This window comes from Lynx rufus, unplaced genomic scaffold (genome assembly GCF_022079265.1).
Source record: "Lynx rufus isolate CCGP_SWC_20201006 ecotype Redwood Valley unplaced genomic scaffold, mLynRuf1.p SCAF_2, whole genome shotgun sequence".
In the NCBI taxonomy this organism is placed as follows: domain Eukaryota; kingdom Metazoa; phylum Chordata; class Mammalia; order Carnivora; family Felidae; genus Lynx; species Lynx rufus.
The window spans coordinates 19492885-19516496 of record NW_025814834.1 but is presented as its reverse complement, the minus strand read 5'-3'; the positions used below and the strand labels follow the sequence as shown (position 1 = coordinate 19516496).

Here is a 23612-nt window from a genome sequence, read left to right as displayed (position 1 = left end):
CCCCCCAGAGCCCAGAAGACAAAAGCTCGGCAAACTCAACTCAAGTGGCAGGTTCCAAGCAGCTCTGCTGAGAGCTTTTGACACCTTAGGAGCACCTGCCCACCACTCCCCAAGGAGGCCCTCTTGCCCTGAGTGCCCTCCAGGGACTGTGCGCTCACAATCTTAGTCACCCCTTCTCAGCAACCCCCCACACACCCGGGGCAGTATTTCCTACTCTGACTTGCACATCCCCTCTGCTGTAATTTGAAACTTGAGCGTGACATTCTGCTGGCTTCTCACTTCCCAGATCAATGGCACCTCCTGGAACCCTCTCCCACAACGAACAGGGCTGCTTTATACACCCAACTGAATATCATCGAAAGGCTGCTGTGTGACTTCTGGGGCTCAGTCATCAAAGGCACTGTGGCTTCAGCCCTGGTCTCTTGGATCACTTGCTGGGGCAGAAGCAAGTCCCGATGCCACGAGGCGCTATAGAGAGGGCCATGCGAGGAACGGCCGCGGCCCCCTGCCACCGGCCTGCGCCCATTTGTCAGGCACAGGCCCGGGCCACCTGGCAAGTGGATCCTCCAGGCCCTGTCTGTCAGGCCCTCAGATGACTACCACCCTGGTCACAGCTTCATGAGGGACCCAGGGTCCAAACCACCCAGCTAAGTCACACGGGAACCCCTGACCCTCAGAAACTCTGTGACATAATAATTGCATATTTATTGTAAATTGCTAAGTCGGGGGATGATGTGTTAAGTAGCTACAGATAAACAACACAGAAACCAGGGCACAGGATCCCTCAGAAAGCAAGAGGCTAAAGGCTGTTGCTGGGAATTGAGGCCAGAGGCCATCTCCTCAGTCCTGCCTTGCATCCTGGGACCAGCATGCTCCTCCCTGTAACCCCTTCTCCCCTCTCCTTACCCTACAATACGATTAGTCATCCTGTCCCAGAAAGTAACTCCAAAGAGGCTGTTGGATCCCCCTTTTCCTGCCAGCCCCCCACCACTGCACCAGTTCGGGCCAATTATCCTTCCCTGGGTCCCGTCTCCCCTCCAGCCTTGTCCCCCTTCAATCCACAGAACCACAGACCATTCTCGAGTGCAAACCGATCGCATTTATACTCCTTCTTAGAAACACCTGGTCCAGCACCTCAGCACGCTTATAAGGCCCCGCACAGGCAGGTCTTGTCTTCGCCTCCAGCCACTGCCCCAAAAGAGATCTGTTGCTGCCACAGTGAACTCCCCCAAAGGACACTGAGGCTAGTAGGCCTGAAATGGTGAACTCATATACATCCTCTGAGGCCCAGTTCGAAACGCCCCTCCCTAGATGATCAGGCACTCAAAGGCACCTCCTCTGTGCTCCCAGGCAGGTCCTGTTCAACTTGGCAGCTTGGTATCCTGCCCCTTCTCCTAGCACAGGGTCTGACATACAGATGGGGCTCAACACACGTGGAGTACACTTAAAACTGGAAAAATTCTCCCCAGCCCAAACCACTGGGACTGGGGCTGATGTTCCAGGGCAATGAAACAGACACAAGAGAGGGTAGGTAAGCCCTACTTTTCAGCTCAGCTCCTGCTGGGAAAGGGCAAATAGGGACTGTGGTCAGTGCTTTCCGAGTGTGTCAGTACAAATATCACCTATGATCCAACCTGGTCCAGCTCTCCATCTACCCACTTACCTACCTGGCTGCGTGTAGACTGGCTCTCAGCTCAGATGTAGGTCGTGCTCTGTGACCTGGGACAAGTTACTTAACCACTCTGAGCCTTAATTTCCTCATCTATAAAATGGGGGCAATAACCATATCTACTTTACAGGGTTGTTATGGGAATTAACGGACTCCCTATATGTGGGCGACCCACAGCATAGCAGCTTTTCATCCCTGCTGTTATTATACTGGAGAGCCCCCAACTCCTAGTCAGGAGGCCCGGCTTCCGGTCCCAATGGCCATCATATAGTTGTGTGACGTGAGGCAAGTCATTCCCACTCTCTGGTCCCCACCACGCCCTGCTGACTCACACTCATTTGCCTACATTACCCCTGAAGTTCCCTACATCACTGAGCCCTGGAACAGATGGTCCTCAAGCCCTCTTCCAGCTGTGACAGTCTGTGTTACCCACTGGCCTCCCCACCGGTCACCACCTGTCTCTTCCTCCCTCCAGCGAACAGCGAAGAAAGCGGGGGAAGCCCAGGTTCCAACCCTGCGCACATCCCACACACTGGAGGAAACACCCAGCCTGTGATTGACATGGATGCCCACTCCACACTGTACCACACCTCACTGAGGGTCAAGGGCAGGAATACGCCAACCTTCCCAGCCTGATGTCCTCCGCGCTTGAGTCCTTCCCAGATGCACATCTCAGGATCAACCCCACCTGAGCGAACCGTGGCCCTCCCCAGCTCCCACAGAAGACAGTGGCCTCTGAAGCCAGTGACTCTGCAAGATGAAGCCCCCTGGGGAGGGATCCCATCAAACCAAAGCTCCGTGCAGCCCCCAGAGTCCCATCTCTGCCCATGGGTGTCAACAGGGACCCCCACACAGCAGGGCACCTCCCCTGCCTTCCAGGCTCCTGATACACCACCCGGTGGCCTAAGAGGGAGCTGAGAGCCCCATAGTGTAGAGGGGTCCATAGGTTACCTTCTGGGGTGGAAAAATGCACCCCCAACCCCAGCCCTCAGCCAGCTCCCGCCTCACTGGCTCACTGGGCTGCCAGGACTCTGTCCTGAGGTGGCTTCCTGCCTCTCAGGAACACAGGAAGCCAACATTGTTGGGATCTAAATGGCCTTTTCCTCCTGGCCTCGGCTTGGAAAATGAGCACATAGCCTCAGTGTGCACCTGACCCCAGCAATAACCGCCCACACCCCCAGTGGGCCTCAGCTTCTTCCCCAGCTGACAGAGTGACCAGCCCAGCCACCCACCTGCCCACCCAGCCTAACAGCCCTTCCCTGCTCTGCTGATCTCCATGGCCTTGGGCAGGCCATGGTACTCAAATAGTTGTTCAACATTATTCTAGTTGTTTCTATGAAGGGGTTTTTTTATGGATAAGAGTAACATTTAAATCAGGAGACTTTGAGTAAAGCACATTAACTTCCATAATGTGGGTGGGCCTCATCCAATCAGTTGAAGGCCTGAATAAAACAAAGACCTCCTCAAGCAGGAAGAAATTCTGCCAACAGACTAGTTTAGAACTTGAACTGCAATGCCCTGGGTCTCCAGCCTGATGACCTACTCTGCAGATTTTGGACTTGCCAAGTCTCTGTAACTGCATGAGCCAGTTTCTTAAAACAAATCACCTACCTATCTCTATCCATCCATCAACTACCTACCTACCCATCCATCCATCTATACACACATCCTGTTGGTTCTGTTTCTCTGGAGAACCCCAACTAATACAAGGGATGGTCAGAAGTACGGGCGCCATGAGACTTTGAAGTTGAGCGAGAAGAAACTTCTAGATCATCCCGTCCAGTGCTTTTGAAACTTTCATGCACATGGACTCCTATGATATTGGTTACCATCATGCGCATGGACTCCTTTGATATTGGTTACCATTCAGGAATGCTCATTCTGTACCAGGCTCTGTTCTGAGACCTTTATGTGTACATATTATCTCATTTCATCCCCAAAGTAACTCAAGGAGAGAGGTGTGTGATGTGTGTCATTTGAAAGGAGAGGTAACTGAGGCTCAGAGGGGTTATGCGACCTGCCTAAGTTCTCACTTGTAAGCGGTAGAACTGGGATATGAATTCAGGACGCCTGGGCTAAGTACAAAACCACCATCCATTCTGCCTCCTGATACATTTAACTCCCACAACCAGAGCTTTTCTGATTCAAATGGGCAGGGGCTCCAGAGTCTCAGCCCCTCAAGCCTTCCCTTGGATTTCTCCTTTTTCCTACCTTCTCAGGCCCCTAAAGTATCTCCAAAAAAAAAAAAAAATCCAGTTCCTTTGGAGAACAGTTTAGAACCTCTAATCCAGTCCAATCCCTCTTTTAGAGAAAGGGGAAAGTCAGGCCCAGAGAGGTTAAGTGTCTCACCCAAGCTTACACAGCCAGACCGGAGCAAGCCACAACAAGAACCCGGGGTCTTTCCACCCTACCAGGCTGCCTCCAATGATTCCAAAGAGGTCCTCAGACACAGGGCGAAAGCTGTCATTGTCAGTGAAATAACAGAGGAGAACGAGCTCCCTGAAACAAGTTTTCCCCAAATCCAACCAGTAAGGGCTTCTGAGTAGGCTTGTCCCACTGAGAGGTGAATTGTCTTCCCCGGGTACATCCCACTCTGGGGAGGCAGCAGGAACCTCCCCTTCCTTCCAGGCTGGTCAGTGGCATTGAGAAGGGAGGTAGTCTAAAACTAGGCCCACATCCAGGCCCAGATGGCAATCCTTGGGCTCTGGAGCCGGCATTTTGGTCTCTCCTCTCAGCTTTCAGCCTAGCAGAAGGCTAGAGCCCTTTAGCAAGGCCCTAGACTCCCTAAAGCACTGTCCCCAAGGACCTGGGGGAAACCCACCGTTTGACCTGAGGAACTCATAAACATCCCTCCAGACGCAGCCTCCTTCTGCCTTCCCTGATGAAGCCTAACAGGAAAATCTCTGCTAAGTCAGAGACAACCTTTCTCATACACCTCTGTGTCAGCTTGGCCACATGTTCTGTGATTGTCTGATGGCATGTCTGTCTTCCCAGGTCAGGGGCTGGGTCTCGGCACCAGTACCTGGTACAGCGTCCAGCCCAGAGGGCCCTTAGTTCACGACTGCCAGGTGGATGTCCTTGTGTGTGCAGGAGGTGAGGTGGCAACCTACACTGGGAGACTTATCTAGCCTTTACAGACTCCAACAGAGGACTTTTCCAGGCCCTCCCACTGGCCGGGGCTCAGGGAGCATTCTTGGTCCAGCCCCTTCTCTACAGTTGAGGAAACTGAGTCCTGAGTGGTGACGTGATCTATCTGAGGTCATACGGCCTGTGAGTGGCAGGGCCAGACAGAGTGCCTGGACCGCTAACAAAGGCCTGGGGCCTCTTCTCCTCCCATTGTCTCATCCATCTGTCTCCCTCACAGGGAGCCTTAGTCCAGAACACTGGTATTCATTTTACAGCCACACACAGAACCTCAGTGTTCCTCGCAGTAACCAACCCCCCAGAGACGCAGGACAGGGTTTATTACTAACCCCATGGTACACAGGAGGAAACAGGCTCAGGGAAGGAAAAGACTGGTGACAGTCTCACAGTGACCTCTCTGCCTGCATATCAGTCATACTTATTCCCAAATGTCCTGCCACCTTCGTTCTTTGCCTGCATTGTCCATCTTTGAGTCTCCCCGTCCAGAACTAGACCCTAGGTTCCCTGACTCCTTTCCCCATCCCCATCATCGACCCCAACCCCTTCAGCCATAGTACATTAAACAGTGAAATGCGGCAGGCAGGGAGCAGAAGACTGGTCCAAGCTATAGAGCAGGTCAGCCAGAGGGAGACAGGACAAATGCCCCCATTTCTCTAGATCTAGGAAAGTGCCCTCACTTTCCATGCCTGCACTTGGAGTGCCCTCAGCACTGCAAGGAGACTGAATTCAGAGCCTTGATGTTCCATGCACCCCTCCACACTCATCACCCTCAGCCACTAATCCAGAGAATGACCATGTTGTAACCCCAGACTCGAAGACCAAAAAAGGAACCAGAGAGCACCACAAACCCTTCGGTTTGGGCTTGGTGAACAAAACATGACCTGGGTTTTAGTCCACAATCACCCCCTTAGCCGGGGAACAACCTGTACAACCATAGCTGGTGGCCGCGGATGGATGGGTGGGTGGGTGGATAAGGGGGTCTGTCCATCTTGTGCCACCTTCTGGTTCCAAAACACAGAGAGTTGGCCCACTCCTGTATCTCTCACCAGCAAGCCCAGTGGCTCCAACCCCGTCCCCAGGCCTGGTGACCCCAACCCTCTGCTGAGAATGCACATCGTAGTCTCCTGTAGAGCTGGGAGTCTTCAATCCTCCCTTGCTGGGCCCAGCCCCAGCCCTTCCATGGCCCAGTCCTGACACCTGGTGGTGCCTCTGGGCTGCAGTCCTGGCTTTCTTCCCACTTCTCAATAACTCATTCAGAGCTGCCAAACCAGCCTGGCAGCTCACTGGCCACCTGCCCTCCACTCTGGTTCACACCGGCAGGGCCAGGCTCCGAACCAGGTAAAACCCAGGTCTCACCTTGGCGGCCTTCCCTTCCCACAGGTTCACATCCCCTCCTCAACCCAGGCCTTCAAGCCAGGTCAACTGGGGAACTTAGGACTACAGACTATTACAGAATTTGCAGCCAGAGATGTGCCAAGGTCAGACATTGAGTGCCAGACTTCCTTCTACCCCACCCCTGTTCTGCCTCCTATCAGAGGAGTGCTGGCGGTCTGGGGTGAAGGGAAGGCACACCAGGGAAGGAAGGAAGGAACTGGTGGGAGGTGGAGGGAATGGAGGCTCAGGGGCTAACTTCAGCAGGCTCACCCGGCCGGGTGGGGTGGGGGCGGTGACGCAAGCAAAATGGAAAACGCCGCCCCCAGCAATCCCCTCCTGACTCTCCCGGCTCCCACCCTAACCCGACACCGTCCCAGCCGGACCTCTTGGGAGGAGGGTGACACCATGCGGCTTACTTTGGTACTGCAAAAGTCCCTGTTGGCCTCCTAAATTCCTTCCGGGCGTCCCAGCTCTTCAGTCAAGGACCATTAACCTCTGCCCTTTGCGCATAGCAGGACGTGCCTAGAATGCCTCCACGTGCACATTCGCACACACTCACACATTCCCATCCACCCACTCCCCCCTCCAACATACTGCTGAAACTCCTTGTCTAGGAGGACTTCCCTCCCCCAGAGAGCACACCCCCGACAACCCCACTCGGACCCAGCCAGCTGTGTGCCTTGGCAAGAGACTTAACCACTCTGAGCCTTGGTTTCCTCATCTGTAAACTGAGGGCGACACTAGCACTTTCCGGAGGCTGCGAGCCCTGCAGGAGATCCATGTGAGTGCTTTCATACTAAGTGCTTTCGTGATTGCTCCCTAGGCTCTGATGCCCAGCTTCCCAGCCCCACCGAGACTGGCAGGGAGGGAGGGGAGAGTCCGGGTAGAGCCATGTGAGTGAAGACCCTCGGGCAAGAAGGAGCCTGGCCCCTCTGGTATGTTTGATATACTTGGCGTATTCCAGAACTGAGCGAGGTGCAGCCGGGGTGAGTATGGGCTTGGGGGACAGGGCGGATGGGTCAGAGAGCTGGCACGGGGTGGGTCCTGCTGGGCCTAAGGAGTCAGTGCTTTGTCTTGAGGGTAGTGGGGGCTCCCAAACCTTTTCCCAGGGAGCTGACATGACCAGATCTACGTGGAGTCCCACTCGGAGCTGGTGAGGACGGTGGATTGGACAGGGCGGGCCAGGAAGCCAAGAGCTGAAGTCAGCACTCCGGATGACAGGTGCTGCCAGCCTGAAGTGGAGAGGCTCAGTGATCCAAACTACACTGGGGGCCCTGGCGATTGATGGGAGGCAGGGTGGGCAGGAGAAGGAGGCATCTGGTAGGGCCGCTGGGCGGGGGGTGTCAGTCACTGTCACTGAGACTGTGCGCGGGGGCCCCCTGCTAATTTTACTGTGTGATCTGGGGCAAGACACTGACCTCTCTGGCAACAGTCACAGCCAAATCCCAGGCCGTGTCAGAAGCACATGAGAACAGTGATTGAAAAAGCCCAGCAGCCGCCAGGCTCTCCCCCAAGTTGGATTCAGAGCCTCTTGCACTCCTCCCTAGCTTTGGCGTCTTCCTCAGTGCCAGGCACACATCCACACACCATCCCCATGCGACACCCCTTCTGCGTGCCTCCTTCATATCATCCACACGCATCCCGGCCATTCGCTCACAAGCCACAGGTCATGCCCATGCCACCCACACCTGCCAGGTACCATCCACACACACCCACAAGCTTGCCATCTGGTGTGCGTAGCACCTCTCCCCACAGGAGAACCAGGCACCAGGCTAGGACCCCGAGGACATCTGCCCCGGCCCCAGGCCACCTCGTTCCCATGACAGTGCTCTCCCCACCACCCCCTCCCCCAGAGCCTGGCCAACTGCTCACCTTTGCAGGTGCAACCCTCCCGGGTGATGGCCTGTCGGCAGATACCACAGGGCTTCACCTTCTTGAAGGTCTTCACCTTGAAGTGGTGAGTCTTGGGGGCCTCCAGATCCTCCGGCTGTGTGGGGGAGAGGCACAGTGATCAGGCCTGGGCAGAAGACCGGGGAAGGAGGCAGAGGGGACTAGGGGACAAGTGGGCAAGGACTGGGGAAAAGGAGAAGTGAGAGCCCTGTCAGGGGTGACAGGGCTGGGCCCATTTCTGGGAGGAGGTGCCCCAGGAAAGAGAAAGCTGAGTGTGACCCAGACTCCCACAATTAGGTGGGTCAGCCTACCAGGACACTGATTTTAAATGGATTGCTCAATACAGTTTTACACGCACACACCGCACAACCACACCCCTGGAGGCTGTCTCATGGCCGACCCGGTCAATAGCCCCCTAAGGTAAGTACTGTGGCGACTCCTTTCACCAAAGATGCATTTTGCCGGAGCTCTAAGCTTCACTGTGAGGTTTCTGTCACTCAGGATTAATCCTTGGGGTTTATCCACACAGTCGCACGGAGCAGCAGCACCTCATTTTCATCACCGTGTGTGATCACAGCTAATTCCTTTCCCTGTCCGTGTCCCCATGTCGCCTATGTGCCACGTCCCTCCATTCTCTCTCACCCCCATCCCTACCACCTCCTGCCCCAGCCCGGGCTTCTTCCATCTTTATTTTTGGTTCTTTGCACTATGAAAATTAAATCTCCTTTTTATTTATTTATTTTTTCACATTTATTTATTTTTGAGAGAGAGAGAGACAGAGGGTGAGTGGGGAAGGGGCAGAGGGAGAGGGAGACCCAGAATCCGAAGCAGGCTCCAGGCTCTGAGCTGTCAGCACAGAGCCCGACGCGGGGCTCAAACTCACGAACAGCTAGATCATAACCTGAGCTGAAGTCGGATGCTTAACCGAGTGAACCACCCAGGTGCCCCTTTATTTATTTATCTATTTATTTATTATTTATTTATTTATGTATTTATTTATTTATTTATTTATTTATTTATTTATTTATTTATTTTTAAGTAGGTTCCACACCCAGCACGGAGCCCAACACAGGGCTTTAACTCACAACACTGAGATCAAGACCAGAGCTAAAATCAAGAGTTGGATGTTTAACCAACTGAGCCACACAGGCAGGCGCCCCTTAAACCTCCTTTTTAAAACGACAGCACCACACACATACGATGAGAGGCAGGCTGACAGTCCAGCCTTCTCTGTGTCCGACCGGCCGTGAGCCCCGAGCCAGTCACCAGCCGCCGCTGCCACAGGCCTCGGTTTCCTGCTCTGGATGGCACGAGGTTGGGCACCACACCCTCAAACTCTGACAGTCTGTCCTTTGTAACCACATATGGGAACACACTCTAAGCCACAAAACCCTGCACCCACACTGCCTAGGACCCCCTCCTCCCATCTGCAGCCCTCAGCCCAGGCCCAGGCTCAGGGAGCTTCCCGTGGATGCCCTGGGAAGCCATCCCTGCCCACGGGTGCCATGCCTCTCCAAGGCCCCTCACCCTGGTGTCCAACCTGATGCATTTCCCGGCTTTGGCAGCAGGGGCCGGCAGAACACAGACATCGGCAGCTCCCTCACCCTGCGCAGGGCTCCCTGACACCCCTCTGCACACACATGGCCACACACAGAGACACAACCTATAGCAGACCCTGAAGTCCCAGGGGAGGGTTCTTCTCTTCAAGGTCCCCCTCCTCGTGCCCTGCTCCAGAGCCTCCAAGCGCTGACACAGGGGCCGGAGGGGGCGACTTGTGTGTTCAGAGCATCCCAAAAGCTAGCAGGTCCAGGACTCCTCTCTGAAGACACTGCAGTGGTGAGTCCTGGGGGGCAGAGTGAGGCTGAGCCGCGAGAGATGCAGAGAGAAAAAAACAGACAAAATGAGAGAGACACAGAAAGCCAGAGAGACAAAGAGGCAGAGAGATAGAGAGGGAAAGAGAGAGACAGAGACAGAAACTCAGAGTCGGAGAGACCGAGAGACAAAGATAAAGACAGAGAAACAGAGAAAGACAGAGAAAAACAACAGAGAGTCAGAGAGGAAGAAGACAGAGATAAGGCAGAGACAAAGGCAGAGATGAACAAGCACACACGGAGAATAAGAGAAATTAGATAGAAACACACAGAGGCTGTAAAGGGAACCAGAGAATCAAAGGGGCAGACAGACAAAGGGACACAGGAGCCAGCTTGAATGGGCCCCCAAACTCTAACTCTGGGAAGACTTGAGCATCACAATACACAACGATAGCAGTGGCCTAAATGAGCCCATGCTGATATGCAAAATACGTGAAAAAATTCACAGTGCTGAGAAACGCAATACTTACAAATCTCAAAGCACCTCACCACACCACACTTTTATAAATTACAAAGGGAAAAAAGTCACTTTTCCTGGCAGACTCCACGTTAATCAAATGATCAAAGCGAACATCACCAGTAATGGGAAGACTGGAAATCGTGCACCATGGTGGACACACACTGAGAACAGAACATCACTTCTGCCACTTGCCTGCCGAAGAGACACAAGCTGAATCTAATCGTGAAGAAACATCAGGCCAACGCAAATCGAGGCACAGTCTACCAATTAAATGGCTTAGAATCATCAAAAGTGACAAGGTCACAAAAGTCAAGGAAAGATGGAGGAGATTTCCAGACTGATGGAGTCTAAAGAGATAATGATTGCCGAAAGCAGTGGCTGATTCTGAACTGGATTTTTCCCATGCCCATAAAGGACGTCAGTGGGACAACCGGCCACACTTCGGTGGGGTCTGAGGAGGACACAGTAGTCATGTATTGATGTCAGGTCCCGGACGTTGATGGCTGTGTTGGGTTAGGCAGGAGAAAGTCCCTGTAGGAAAATCAGGAAAGCATTTAAGGGTGGCAGGGCATTGTGTCAGCAACTTACTCTCAAAAAGCTCAAGAAAAAAAAGTTCTTTGCACTGTATCTGCAACTATCTCAAGTTTGAGACTGTCGCAAAATTCAAAGAGACAGGCAGCTAGAGATGGCAGGGAGGCAGGATGGGTCAGAGACAAAGCCCAGGGCAGAAGTGGCAAGGGCAGGGGGCAATGGAGCCAGAGTGGTGCCAGAAGCCCAGCAGTGCCCCCTAGTGGCTAAGCCCAGCAGCAGGGCCTGGGTTCTGATAACTCCAGCGTGCTGGGTCCTAGGAGCTGTGCTTCCAGCTTCTTCTGAGGATGGGGGCAGGACATGACAGGGCACTGTCCTGCTCTGGACCTCATTCAGTTGTCCCCCAGCCCGCAAGGAGGGTAGGTGAGCTCCCTCCATTCTGAGGTCTCACCTCCCCTGTTTTCCCATCTGAGCCCCTGGCTGGCAGCCTTCCAGACAATCTCTGTCATAGACATTCCAGGGAGGGGGCCCAGCCCAATGTCAGACGCAGCAGCACCCCCTGGGCTGGGGGGAGGAGCAGGAAGGGGACCCGGAGTTCAATTTAAGGCCTGTCTGGGGAGGCAGGCAGGAAGCCCTTAAGCCCAGTCTTTTCAGGCCTACTCTAGCCACCCCCTAAACCTGCCTCTCCCACCCCACTGAGTCAAGCAGGGCCCCCCATTCCGATTTATCCCCCAGACTTCTCCACCTACACCCTAAATTCAGCCCTTCCCCCAAAGCCGGCAGAAAGAGACCTTCTCCCCAAAGTACACTTGGAGCAGTGGAATCTCCCAAAAGAGGGTCCTGGCTGCCCAGTGAACAGATGGGGAGCAGGCGGAGCCTTCCAGACTGACAAGCAACCGCCCAGACTTCTCCCTTGGGCCCTGGGCTTGCCTGCTCTGCCTGCCCAAACTCATAAATGTGAGTTTACAAAATCTCTCCCCACACAGGCTTGGAGAACAGGAACAGGGTTTCAGATACACTCGGGGCCTCACTCGCGGCCTCTCTAAGCAGCCTGTGGGCGATGGCCCAGCACACTCCTGCCCCTCATCCCCACCCCATTCTGGCTCTCTGGCTCAAGGAGTGCTGGGATGGGAATCTCTAGGCTGGTGACCTTGAGAACATCAGTGACCTTCTCTGGTTCTCACAGGCGCCAGATAGAAGTGACGGGTTTGGACAAGATCCTCTGAGTATAGACAGAGCAGGGGAAACAATGGGCCCGTTTGAGATGAAGGGATTGGAGGAACGGAGGGCAGGACATGCTCATGGTGACACAGAGAGATGTCTCATGAGATATCACCCCTCTGTGAGAGTCTAGGGAACCCAGGTGGGAGTGAGGAGGCCAGCTTGGCCAACCCCAGGCAAGTGGCTCCAGGCTGTGACCTCCACTTTACAGTATCGGCTCACCGGCTAGCCAATGGGTATCTGGCAGTTTCATTGAAAGGGTCACCCACAGAGGTATGAAGATTTCCCAGTTTGCTGGAGGAGAAAGTCTAGGGTGGGTGAACCTTATGTCTTGAAATATCTGAAGGAGCTGTCACGGTAAGAATGAACCAGACGTGATCTATGAAGTTACTGAAAACAAAACAAAACTCAGTGGGGGGTGGGCAGAAGTCACAAGGACACAAGATTAGACTCAAGGGGGTACGAGAACTTCCCAACGACCACATGTTAAAATCCAGGCAAAGAAAAAACATGGGAGTCGGGTACCTTCACTGCCTTCCCCCAGAGTTACTCTGCAGATACAGGCAGAGGATGTGAATGAGCCCGTGAAGTGCAAAACTCTGTGCGGGGGTAACCACTTGTTGTGACAGTGCTCATCATTTTTCCTGACAGGTGGCAGACAGCCTCACAAAGCACTCCCCACCCTTCCTAGCTGGATTAGCTCCTAGAGGGCCTGGGGGAAACTAGGGGGACACAGAAGACACAACAGGAGCTCCCCGATCTCTCCAACACCCACTTTCCTCAAGAGCCAGAGCCTGGAAAAGGGAAGGGGTCCCAGCCCAGAAGCCATACTTCCCCACCCTCGGAGCCCAGAGCCCCCTGCCCCTGTGACAAGCCCACCCAGCATCAGAGGGCTTTCCTGGGCCTCAGGGGGATCCTCTCTTTCCCACCCTCCATTCAGCCAAGCCTGCCTGCCAGATACATCCCAGCCAGAGGGGCGGGGCACATCTGGCTGCGACAGATTTGGCGGGAGTCCTGGGCCCCGGGGTGGGAAAGGCTGATTGTTGGTTCCTCCCTGCCCCGTGGGGGCAGAGTGTGATGGCGTGGGGGTGGGGAGTGAAAGGGGATTGGCAGCCCTAGGGGTCCTCCAGCTCAGGCGTTCCTGCCCCCTCCAGAGAAACTTCCCCAGCCCTATCCCCACTAGCTTCCCTATGCCCTGAGGCTAGGAGCCCTGGAGGATGTGGCCAGAGGGCAGAAGTCTACGGCCAGTGAGCCTCAGGGAAGAGAGTCACCAAAAAGCAGGCGTAGGACAGGCCTTGCCCTGCTTGCTGGCCACCCACCAGTCCACGTCTGGAAGTCTTGTGCTAGGCTGCCCGGCTGGCATCGGCTGGCATTTCTGTGGAGGAGACTCAGACTCCCCAAGGAGCCACAGGCTGGCATCTGGCAGACCCCGGTCACCTCAAGAGCAAACTTCCCCCAACCCCACTTCCCTTCACATACACACCAAAGTTCCTTGCCCACCCACCACCACCTGCAATCTGCTAGCCAGCTAATGGCCTGACAGTGTTCTTGGTCGCCTGGGTGGAAAACTCTGAGTCACCCCCCAACTCCTGGCCCTCCACCCTCCAATCCAACCAGCTGCCAGACTCTGAATTTTGCTTCCTGAACACTCTCAGCCCTCCTGTACTTTTTGATTCCAGGGCCGTTGTCCTATTGAAGGCCTTGTCACTTCAACCCACAGCTACCGCAACAGCCTTCTGGTCCCCTGACACCGGGCCCCTGCTCCCCACATAGCCTCCGTGCAGCCTCTAAGGAGCACAGCTCTATGAGGTCACTGACGCCCCCACTCCCCCCAGAATGCTTCCATGCCTACCCATGAATCCAAGATGAAACCCGGACTCCCTCAAGCCAGCCGGGGAAGCAGCCTTGGTCCGTAAGCAGCCCACCCCGCCACCTCAATCCCCACACCCTACTCCCCGACTCCCTGCCCTGCGTCCACCTCTGAGCCTCTGCTCTGCTGTTGCCTCCTCCCAAAATGCCCGTCCTCCCTTCTCAGCTGGCCAAGCTTCTAGGCTTCTGTCCTCATCCTGGAAGGCCTCATCCAAACCTCACCCCCTCAGGGAGATTTTCCCCATACCCTCCCCCACACCCCACCGGCTCAGATTCAGTCTCTCCACTGCTGCCTTCTTTTGGTGTTTTGAAAAGCGTAAAAGCGCTGGAAAAGACGAGCATGCTTGTTCCGTGGCCGTGATTCACCGTTTGTTAATGATGTGCCACTTGGGTCCGCGCTCCCTCTCCGTCTCTGCCCCTACACAAGCCCCACTGATTCTCACACGCAGGAAGTTCCACACCAATGTGGTACTATTATCTAATATTGAATTCATATTCTCATTTCCCCTTTTGCCCCATTAACATCCCTCAGAGCTGGGCCATTGGTTTTGTTTTTCTTTTGCACTCAGGATTCAGGCAGAGCCCTGTATTATATTTCGTTGCTAGGTTTCTTTCATCTTCTTTCATCTGGACCCATTACTCCTCCTTTTGATTTCCCTGTTTCGAAGACTCTAGGCTCTTTGGCAGGAGGTCCCTCAGGTTCCTCAGGATTCAATTCAGGCTAAGCACCACCCCCCACCAGCAACCCAGGTATCCCTTCCTCTCCTGGTTGTGTTTTCCTGGGGCTGCATCATAGGACTCTGTGCAATGTGACTGTCCCTCCCCTCCCTTGTTAGCTGGGTGGCCCCAGGCAAGTGTTTGAACCCCTGTCTGCCTCACTTTAGTTAAATGGGCTGATAATAGTAACCACCCATAGCTTGTGAGACAATGCCTGAAAAGCCAAGGGAACAGCACCTGGCACATAGTAAATGCTCCCTAGGTATGGGCTATGTTTCACCTTGTCTGTCACTCCTGCGTGTGTGTGCGTGTGTGTGTGTGTGTGCGCACGTGTGCGTGCATGCTAGACTAGCTCCCCAGGTACACGTGTCTGCCGGTACTTCTGCTCCATGTCCCTCAGGTGCTGGAAGAGTGTGATCCCTAAAGAAGGAGCGAATTGAATGGAGTTGATGCCTGGCCTCAGTTCCCCGTGTAACTGTACCCCACTGACCTGCCCTCGGGGAGAGGACACAGGTCACCCCCTTCACCAGCCACCGATCCAAGCTCAGAAGAAAGCTCTCTGACTGTGAGTAGCCCTGCATCTCTGCGGAGGGAGGAGGGCAGGGGGCGGCACTGACTGAGTTCCTCCCAGGTGACAGAGGAGCATGGGAGGCGTGGGAGCCCAGGACTCAGCCCCTGACTCGGTCCCCTGAGCTGAATGATCTCTCCCCTCAGCTGGCCTCTCTCTGCCCCGCTCGGCTCCTTCACAAACCACATCCCAACGCTCCTGATCAACAAGTCCCAGGTCCCTTTTGGTGCCCACCCTTCCCGGGGTGGAAGGACACAGGGATGGGATAGTCTGAGCCACATTCATGGGCTAGTGCCACGGCAAGAGGCTGCCACGGCGTCCCTCACAGACCCCTCACAGTGACAATGAGGTGAGGGCAGGATGGAACAAAGATTCGAATCCAGGTCTGACTGAGGCAAGGTCCCAAGTCCCTAGCCACCTCACTGCCATCATCTGTAACAGTGTGCCGGAAGTGGCCCGTCCTGGCCATCTCTAGGAGCCCTGACAGTCACATCGTCAGTGCCCCTCTACCCAAAGGCCATATCCTGGCTAGTTGACCCTGTCCTATCCATCCACAACTATCTTCATTTGCTGTACTTGGACTTCCGAGCTCTCAGCTTCACCTCTGCATTAAAGGCCTCCCAAGAGGCCTTTCCTAACACCTCTGCCTCTGCCAATCCAGGTTAGGTACCCCCTAACCTACACCCACAGCTTCCCCCTTGGCAACACCCATCTTATTGTAATCATCAGCCCAAGATCTGCAAGCTTCTTGAAGAAAGTGGAACCCCATCATCATCCATGAAATGGATGGACAGGCAGTGGGTGGGCAGGTGGGTGCCAACATGGCCCAATGGCCGGACGGTTTCTCCATCACACACGGTACTTCCCCAACACCAGCCCGTACCCCTCGCTGCTCGCCCCCAACCCCCTTTAACCAGAGCTCCAACACCCCTCACCCCGCACCGGCCCTCACCTTCCCTGTCCAGGAACACTGAACCCAGCTGCCATGTGGCCTTCGGCAAGCCACCTACCCTCTGTGGGTCCCCTTCACCATGGCTGGAAACTGGTACTTGTCGTCCCTGCCCGTTGTGCCTTACGGAATCACACTGAGGTTCAAACGAAATTGTTTAAGTCAAGGAACTGTACACAAGAAAGGCAGAGAGAGGCAAAATAACTTGTCTGACCACCACAGCTATCCAGTGGCAGAGTCAGGATTTGGACCCAGGCAGGCTGGCTCCAGAGGCCGTGTTCTGAGCATTGTGTGTGCTGTCTGCAGGGGAAGGCCTTGAATGTTCTCTGCCTTCACATCGTTCTCCTGGCCCCACTCACATCGACTCCATACACCCTACCCTGAAGGAGTCCCAGAGTGGAAAGCCCTTGATGGGGGACCAGGAGACCCAGGTTCTGGTCCTGAGTCTAGCTTGCTGGGTGGCTTTGAAAACATGCCATCTTACGATAAGAACTGACATGTCTTGAGCCCCGACTGTGTGGAGACACTGTTCCAAATGTGTGGGTCTATTAGCTCATTTGAAATCTAACAACCCTATAGGTAGGTGGGGAAACTGAGGCACAGAGATGTAAAGCTACTTGTCTAAGGGCACACAGCCAGCAAGTAGCGAGGCCGGGATCAAGGCCAGGCACAGCACTGTCAGCCAGCACACAGCACTTCCTTTGAACACTTCAGAAAGACAGTGAGGTACTTGTCTCTGACTTTGTGCCTCAAACGTCATTCCGAAAAGCTTTGCCCAAGGAGGGGTTTGCTTCAGACCCTGGTCAGTCTCATCCAGCCCAGCCTAGGTCCCAAACCCTGCTTATCAGGAGGCCCCGGGTGGGCACAGCCCTCACGGGCAAACAAAACTCCAGAGACAGCAAATTCAGGACCAGGAGGTCAGACTGGGGTCTATGTGGCAGAAACTGCACGCTGAGAACCTGAGGGCTCGTGAGGACCCTTCTGAAAAAAATATGTGCTTAGCACTGGGAAGAGCATCAACTCCAGAACAGAGAACACTTCGTTGTCTGCAGCTGGAAATGGCCTCAGAAAATACTATCCACACTTCTGCGAGGTCCAGAAAAGTCGAGTGGCCAGCCAGAGGCCACGTGGCTTACTCAGGGCAGGGCCTGGGCGCCCTCGCCACTCCCCGCCACGGCCTTGTGTCTCTTTCAGCCCCACCACCCTTGAGGCGTTCCTTCCAGTTCCAGAGGATAGTGGCTCTAACTCAATCGGCATAACACCAAAAAGCCTCAATTAATGGGCATGTATTATTTTCTAAATAAACCATACTCGGATATGTAGAAACAAACGGGAGCATTTGATGAGAGAATCGAGTCATGCAGATTATGTAGCTCTGCCCCTCAGCTAATAAAGTGATATTTGTTTCATTCCTAGAGCTTGTGAAAACTATACCCTGCAGATACGTTGCTTCTTGGATGAAACATCTGTAGCTATCCCTGTCCGGGAACATGTGCACACACAGACAATCATGCACTCACACTAGGGCACAAGACATCTCTTCCAGACCATGCCTCAGTTTACCTTCCTAAGCTGCAGACCCAGCTAGTTCTTGGCCCCAGGCCCTGGGCAGTCGGGAGCCTCAGAGGTGGGGTCCCGGCCCACAACAGCCATCCCAGGTAGATCCTCCCCGCACATGAGATCTGGGATACAGGGGATCCCACGAGCCAAGGTTTCCGAGATGGGGAAGGACCAGCATCTACTGAGCACCTACTGTGTGCCTGGGTACCTGATCTTTTGACATACATTACCTCTGTGCTCATCCCAGCTATACAAGGTGTGTTTTATTATTCCCACTTTACAGATCAGGAAACTGAGACTCACAAAGGGAACTGTTTTACCCAAGGCTGCCCATCTAGCAAGTAATAGAACTAAGATTTTAACTGAGGCCTGTCTAGTATCAGAGTCCACGCATTTCCCACCGCCAGGTGCCTTTCAAGCCAGAAGCAGACCCCCTGGCAAGGTCTCCAGGGCTTCTGTGCCCCATCTCCATAACTGGTGCCATCTACCCCTCCATTCCCTGCCACAAACACACACCCCAGTCCCACCAAGGGCCACCCAGAAGAGAGGAAGTTTGCCGGTACAACTACCCGTGCAGCTGTGGGGGAGTGGGGAGACAACAGCCTGGACACGGCCAGAACGGGACTCTCGGTCCAGTCCACACTTCCCCAGACTGCAGCCCACCCTGGCAACGGCCACCCCCTCTGCCCAGCCCACTCCCTCAGCTCTTCCCCATCCCGTAGACGAGTGCCCATTGGGCTGTCCCATAGGGCCAGGAGGGACAGGGCTGGGAAGGCACCAGGAGAGGGGGCAGGGGAGGGGCTTAGAGGCACCAAAGTCACAGTGCCCGTACCTCCCTTTGGTCAACAGCACCTTCTCCCAACTCTTAGAAAGGACAGTAAGATCCATAGGGCACACATGCCTACCTCTCTGCAATGCCCCTTTACCATCTTCATTTCACCCACGGGGAAACTGAGGCTTGTCAGGATGAAGGACTTTCCCCACGACCTCTGAGCAGGGGTGGCCCTTCCTCCATCCACAGCAGCCTATCATCCCTGGAAGTCTAACTGCCATCTGTCCCCCCTGCAGGGCTCCCCCACTGCCCACCTCAGTCCTCAGCACTGTAAGCTCATCTGAGGGAAGCTGGAAGACCTTAGAGAGATGAATTTGGCCAAAGCTCCCATTTTACAGATGTCAACATCAGCCCAGCAAACCACTGATGCATCCCGTGTGCAGGATGTTCCAGGCACCCTCAGTCTACTATTCAGACCCACGCCTGCCCCAGAGCCCCACACTCCACCCAAAGCCCCTCATCCCAGCCCCGTCTCCCACCCTTCTCCCCTCTGTCCCAAGTACACCTGGCTACCCAATTCTGATGCCCCATGGTTGTCCTCAGACTGAGCTTGCCTAGGGCTTGGCCAGAACAGGGAAAGGGGCAGGAAAGGCCACATCTGGATCCGGGTCTAAAGCTCCCTCCCCCAAAACCAGTCATCACTCTCTTTGAGACGACATGAACCTCAGCCAGGGATGGCTTCCCCGCCCTCCTGACCCCTGTGCATGCCTTCGCCCAGCCCAGACAGCCAAGTAGCCCCTCTAGGGAAGGGGTCTCCTGCCCCTGCCCTCACCCCTCTTGCAACTGCCGGGACTCTCCCAGCCCCCATCTCTCCCACGAGGCTTTTAACCTCATCATGTGCCCCCCCCCAGCCCTGCCTGCCCACACCTCAGCACCCTCACCTCAACCCACACCTTCCTCAACCGGGGAGGAGGACGAGGCAGGGGTTTCCTCCCCTGGGCAGGAGGGGAGGGGTGGCAGGGGTGTCCGTAAGGATGGGAGGCCTAGAGAGGAAGGGATGGCAGTGGGTAGAGGCTGAAAGTGAGTGGAGAAGGGACAGAAGTGATGGAATCCCAGCAGAATTCTTTGCAGCCAGGCTTTCCCAGGTTACATTTGCTAGGTCAGTGTCTCCTGTTCCCTGGGCCCCTAGCACAGCCACCTTCTCCAGTCTGGGCTGAGCAACCCAGGGGGTGAAGAATTTCCCCCCCACCCCTCCCCAAGATGGCAGAGGGTGGGGGCGGCAGGCAGGAGAGGCCCCAAAAAGAAACAAACTTCTTGTTCTTTCTTCTACTTGCAGCTCCTGCACTCAAGTGGAGGCCAGAGAGGTAGAGAGGGGGGATGTGCCAACCACGAGAACCAGGGCCTAGGCCCTGTTGATGGGGAAGGACTACGGCTGAGGGCCTGCCCAAGTCAGTCTGTCCTTCTGTCAGTTAGAGGCAGAGAGGCCCTCCGCCCTCACCACCAACCTCCATTCCCCCCCAAAGACCCGACCACCACTGGCTCTCAGCCTAAGGATAAGACCGGGGGTGGGGGGTACAACCTCCTAGCTAAAGCAGCCAGACCTACCCAGAGCATGCAGGACAGACAGATCCACGTCATCTTTGGTGGGTCCCGTCGCTCGGGCCAAGCCCGGAGCCTGCACACGGCCCCCCTGAGCTCACAGCCTTCACGGAGCAGGCAGAAGGCAGCTCTGAGAATGAGGCCGCTGCTCCTCCAGCCAGCATCTGTCGGGCCTCTCGCCCTCCCTCCCTTCCTCCTCCTCCCCCCACTCCACCCCCTTGTCCCAGCCTCCAGTCTCCTCCCTCCTTCCAGGCTCCGCTGGTGGCTGGTGGCTGGTGGCGTTGGGGGTCAGAAGCCCTGCTTTGCAGGGGGTGTGAAGGAGACGGGGCAAAGGGACAGCTACTGGAGACAGCCCCCCCACAAGCCATCACCGTCCACCCTGCACTCCCCACACACACACCTCCAGACGTACAACCCCGGTGAGCCACCAAAAATTCCTCCACCTTCTGATCTGATGCCGGTGGCCTGGAGTCTGCTGTCCTCACTGCGGAGCCCCCCTCCCCAACCCCAGACCACTGATGAACAGACAGACAGACACAGTCTGTATATCCTGGGGTTCCCTGGCCCCATCCCATCTCTGAGTACAGATGCACGTTCTCCCGCCCTGGGAACGCACATTTATTCGCACACACTCAGCCTTAACACAGGCCTTAACACAAGAGAAACCAGGCCAGAGACTGTGGGAGAATGGCCCTGCCTCCAGGCTGTGGATTTCATTCCAATTTTTCTCCTACTTCTTTTTTTTTCCTTCTTTCTTTCTTTTCTCCAAACATCTGTCCCAGCCCTTCCTGCCCTTCCTAAAGGGAGCCCCGCTCCAGGCTCCTGCAAGAGTCTGTTTTTCTTGACTGTACCCTGGGCCAACATTTGGTTTGCATTTCCCCACTTCCTCCTCCACCTCCCTGGCTCCCCCTCCCTGGGCCCGGTTTTCACCTCCCACCATTCCGCCCGCCTACTTCTCCCCCACAGTGTCCCCCTTCCTGGCCAGCCCTCCCCTCCCCCCACCTTAGCTCGGGGCAATAGTTTGGGGTCCAGAGAGGGGTAAAAAGTAGGGTACAGAATCTAAGTGTATTCCCAGGGAGCACTGCAGGCGAATCCAGCAAAATCTGCTCAGGCTCTCATTGTCTGGATCCCCCCCCCCACCCCCCACCTTTCCCCCAAAGACTTTCCTCTTTGAGCTCTGGCCGAGGCTGGACCAAGTGAGAGTGGGTGGGGCTGGTGAATCACCCATTCTGCTTTTTGGAGCCTTCCAGGGGAGGGAAAGAGGGCTCGGCCCCACCCCCTTCTGAAGACACACACATCAGGACACAGAGTCCAACTCACATAAACACTCAAAATGCCGAGCACAGGGCCCCACCCAGAGCACTCTGAGACCATTTTCCTGGATTGAGTAACCTGGCAAAAAAGTCCTCTCGCTTGAGCTCCTATGCACATGCACGAGTGCGCTGTATACGCCCCCGGCCACATGTACAAAGGGTTACAAATTCCCGGCCTCGCTCCCCCCCTCACCCAAGAGCATGCCCTTGCCACTCTCTGTCAGCACCACACACAGTGCATCCCCAGGGGTCAGTCTCTACAACCGGCCTCTCCCCTCAGCCGGACCTGCCCAGCAGGTATGTTGACTCCCAGCCCACAGTCCAGCCAAGACATTTACCTGGGAAACTCCAAAAAGAGAGGGAAACATTCACATTTCCTCTGGGGAAAGGCTGCCACACACAGAAACATGGGTTGTGCACTGCACAAGAGACTGACATTCTTATCGTTTGGTGTTCTAAGAAGTCAGGGGAGGACACTGAAGTAAGGTGTCTGATTCTGGTCCTTCCTGGAGCAGGTGCCTAAGTCTTTGTTCTGCTCAGGGGGATGGGGTGAGGAATCAGGAGTCCCTGCTCCTCCTGCTCCAAGTGCTTCTGCAGAGCTACTGAGCTGCAAAAGGTTTTGCCCCCACACTGCATGCCCTGCAGTGTCATAATACCCTTCAGCCCCCTCACCCCAGCCACCTCCCTACCAAGCCCGTTGGGGGCATCCACAGACAGACACTCCTGCAGACCTTCCCACCCTCTGCTGACCCAAGCGTAGGGGCAAGCAAGGAGGAGTGGTTTGCAGGAGGCCTCTCTGAGCGCCTGGAGCCCACCCACCCCCCCCCCCAACCACCACCACCAGCCCTGCCAGCCTTCCCACCACTTCAAGGGCTCAGCCGGCCACGTCCTGACACCCCAGTACCCACGCCCACCCGTCCCCCCTGCCTGCTCCCACCGCCCTCTCCTGCTGGCGTCACTAGAAAATGTGCCTCCCAGCAGCTATCACAGAAGTTCTGAGAAATTACCTTGCAGCTTCCCAGAAATGCTGGAAAACAAAACTGAGGACCAAGTCACAGTGACAGCAATTTGTCTGCCTCCCACAAAGCCCAAAGGGGCCCTGCAGCCTCTAGGCCAGCGCCTTCCCCAGTCCTCCCCAGCTGGGACTAAAAACAGGTGGGAAGGGCCCTAGTGCCGCAGGTCCCCTTGGAAGAACCCTCCCCCAGAAGGCTCCCATCTCTCTTTTCCAAGCCTCTGGGGGGTCTGTTCCTGTATCTTAACCTCTCACTGTTGGGAAGTCCTTCCTGCTACCTAACCACCATCCAGCCAGTTTAATGTTAAACTCTGCCACCTGAGGTGTCTTTAACTCTGCAACGACCCCTTGTCTGGGGCTCGTTACCCATTATTCATCCTGCACAGCCTGGCACTCCCTCCCCCACCCACGCAAGGGGAGAGCTCCTTGGGCAAGGACACGTCCTGTGCTTTATATCCCCAGAGCCTGGCATACAGCAGGTACCAGACCTGATTAAAGAATGAATGAGTCAATCTGTCAATCAATGGGTCCTAACCTATTTTCCTACAGTTAGCATCTAACTTCCCAATCCTTCCCTCTCTCCCCCTCTGGCCTCCTTGAAAAGGCCTTGGGCAGTCCAGCCTGCACGCCTTTGCACATGCCCACGATACCCACCCATCTTCAGTACCGTCTCTTCCTGCCACCCCCTCCCTTGCCTCTGAGCTCTCTCAGGCTGCAGACTCTCAGGAGGCCAGAACACTCGTGCTCAGTCTGGGGTTCCCCGCCTCGCGCTTGCACCAGGGTCTTGTCTGCAGCAGACATCAGGTACACGCCAGCGGGCCGGCTGGATTTTCCAGACTGGGATCCCAGAAGCCTCAGAACCTGCCACCGCCCTGTGCCACACCACCCCACTGCCTCCCCACTGCTGTGGCCTGGTTTGTGTTCCACTCGTCTCCCCCACCTGCACGCAGAGCACTTCCTGCTAGTGGGTCTCCAGATCCAGACCCAGCAGTCAACGGAAGAAACAGTTCTGCAGGCTCTAGGGCCGGCACCGGTCGGAGGTGAACTGAGCTGACGCGGAGGGATGGGTGAGTGAGGGCAGGAATGAAGCTAAAAA

At 55.4% G+C, this 23612-nt stretch overlaps 1 protein-coding gene across 1 annotated transcript in view; it reads right to left on the bottom strand.

Annotated features, from left to right (window-relative positions):
- Positions 1-23612, bottom strand: part of TNS1 (tensin 1) — a 225763-nt gene that overhangs the window by 174373 nt on the left and 27778 nt on the right. Inside the window, exon 2 of the mRNA XM_047084469.1 lies at positions 8060-8174. Within this exon, the coding sequence (XP_046940425.1) occupies positions 8060-8174 (115 nt within the window). The remainder of the gene's footprint in view (positions 1-8059; positions 8175-23612) is intronic.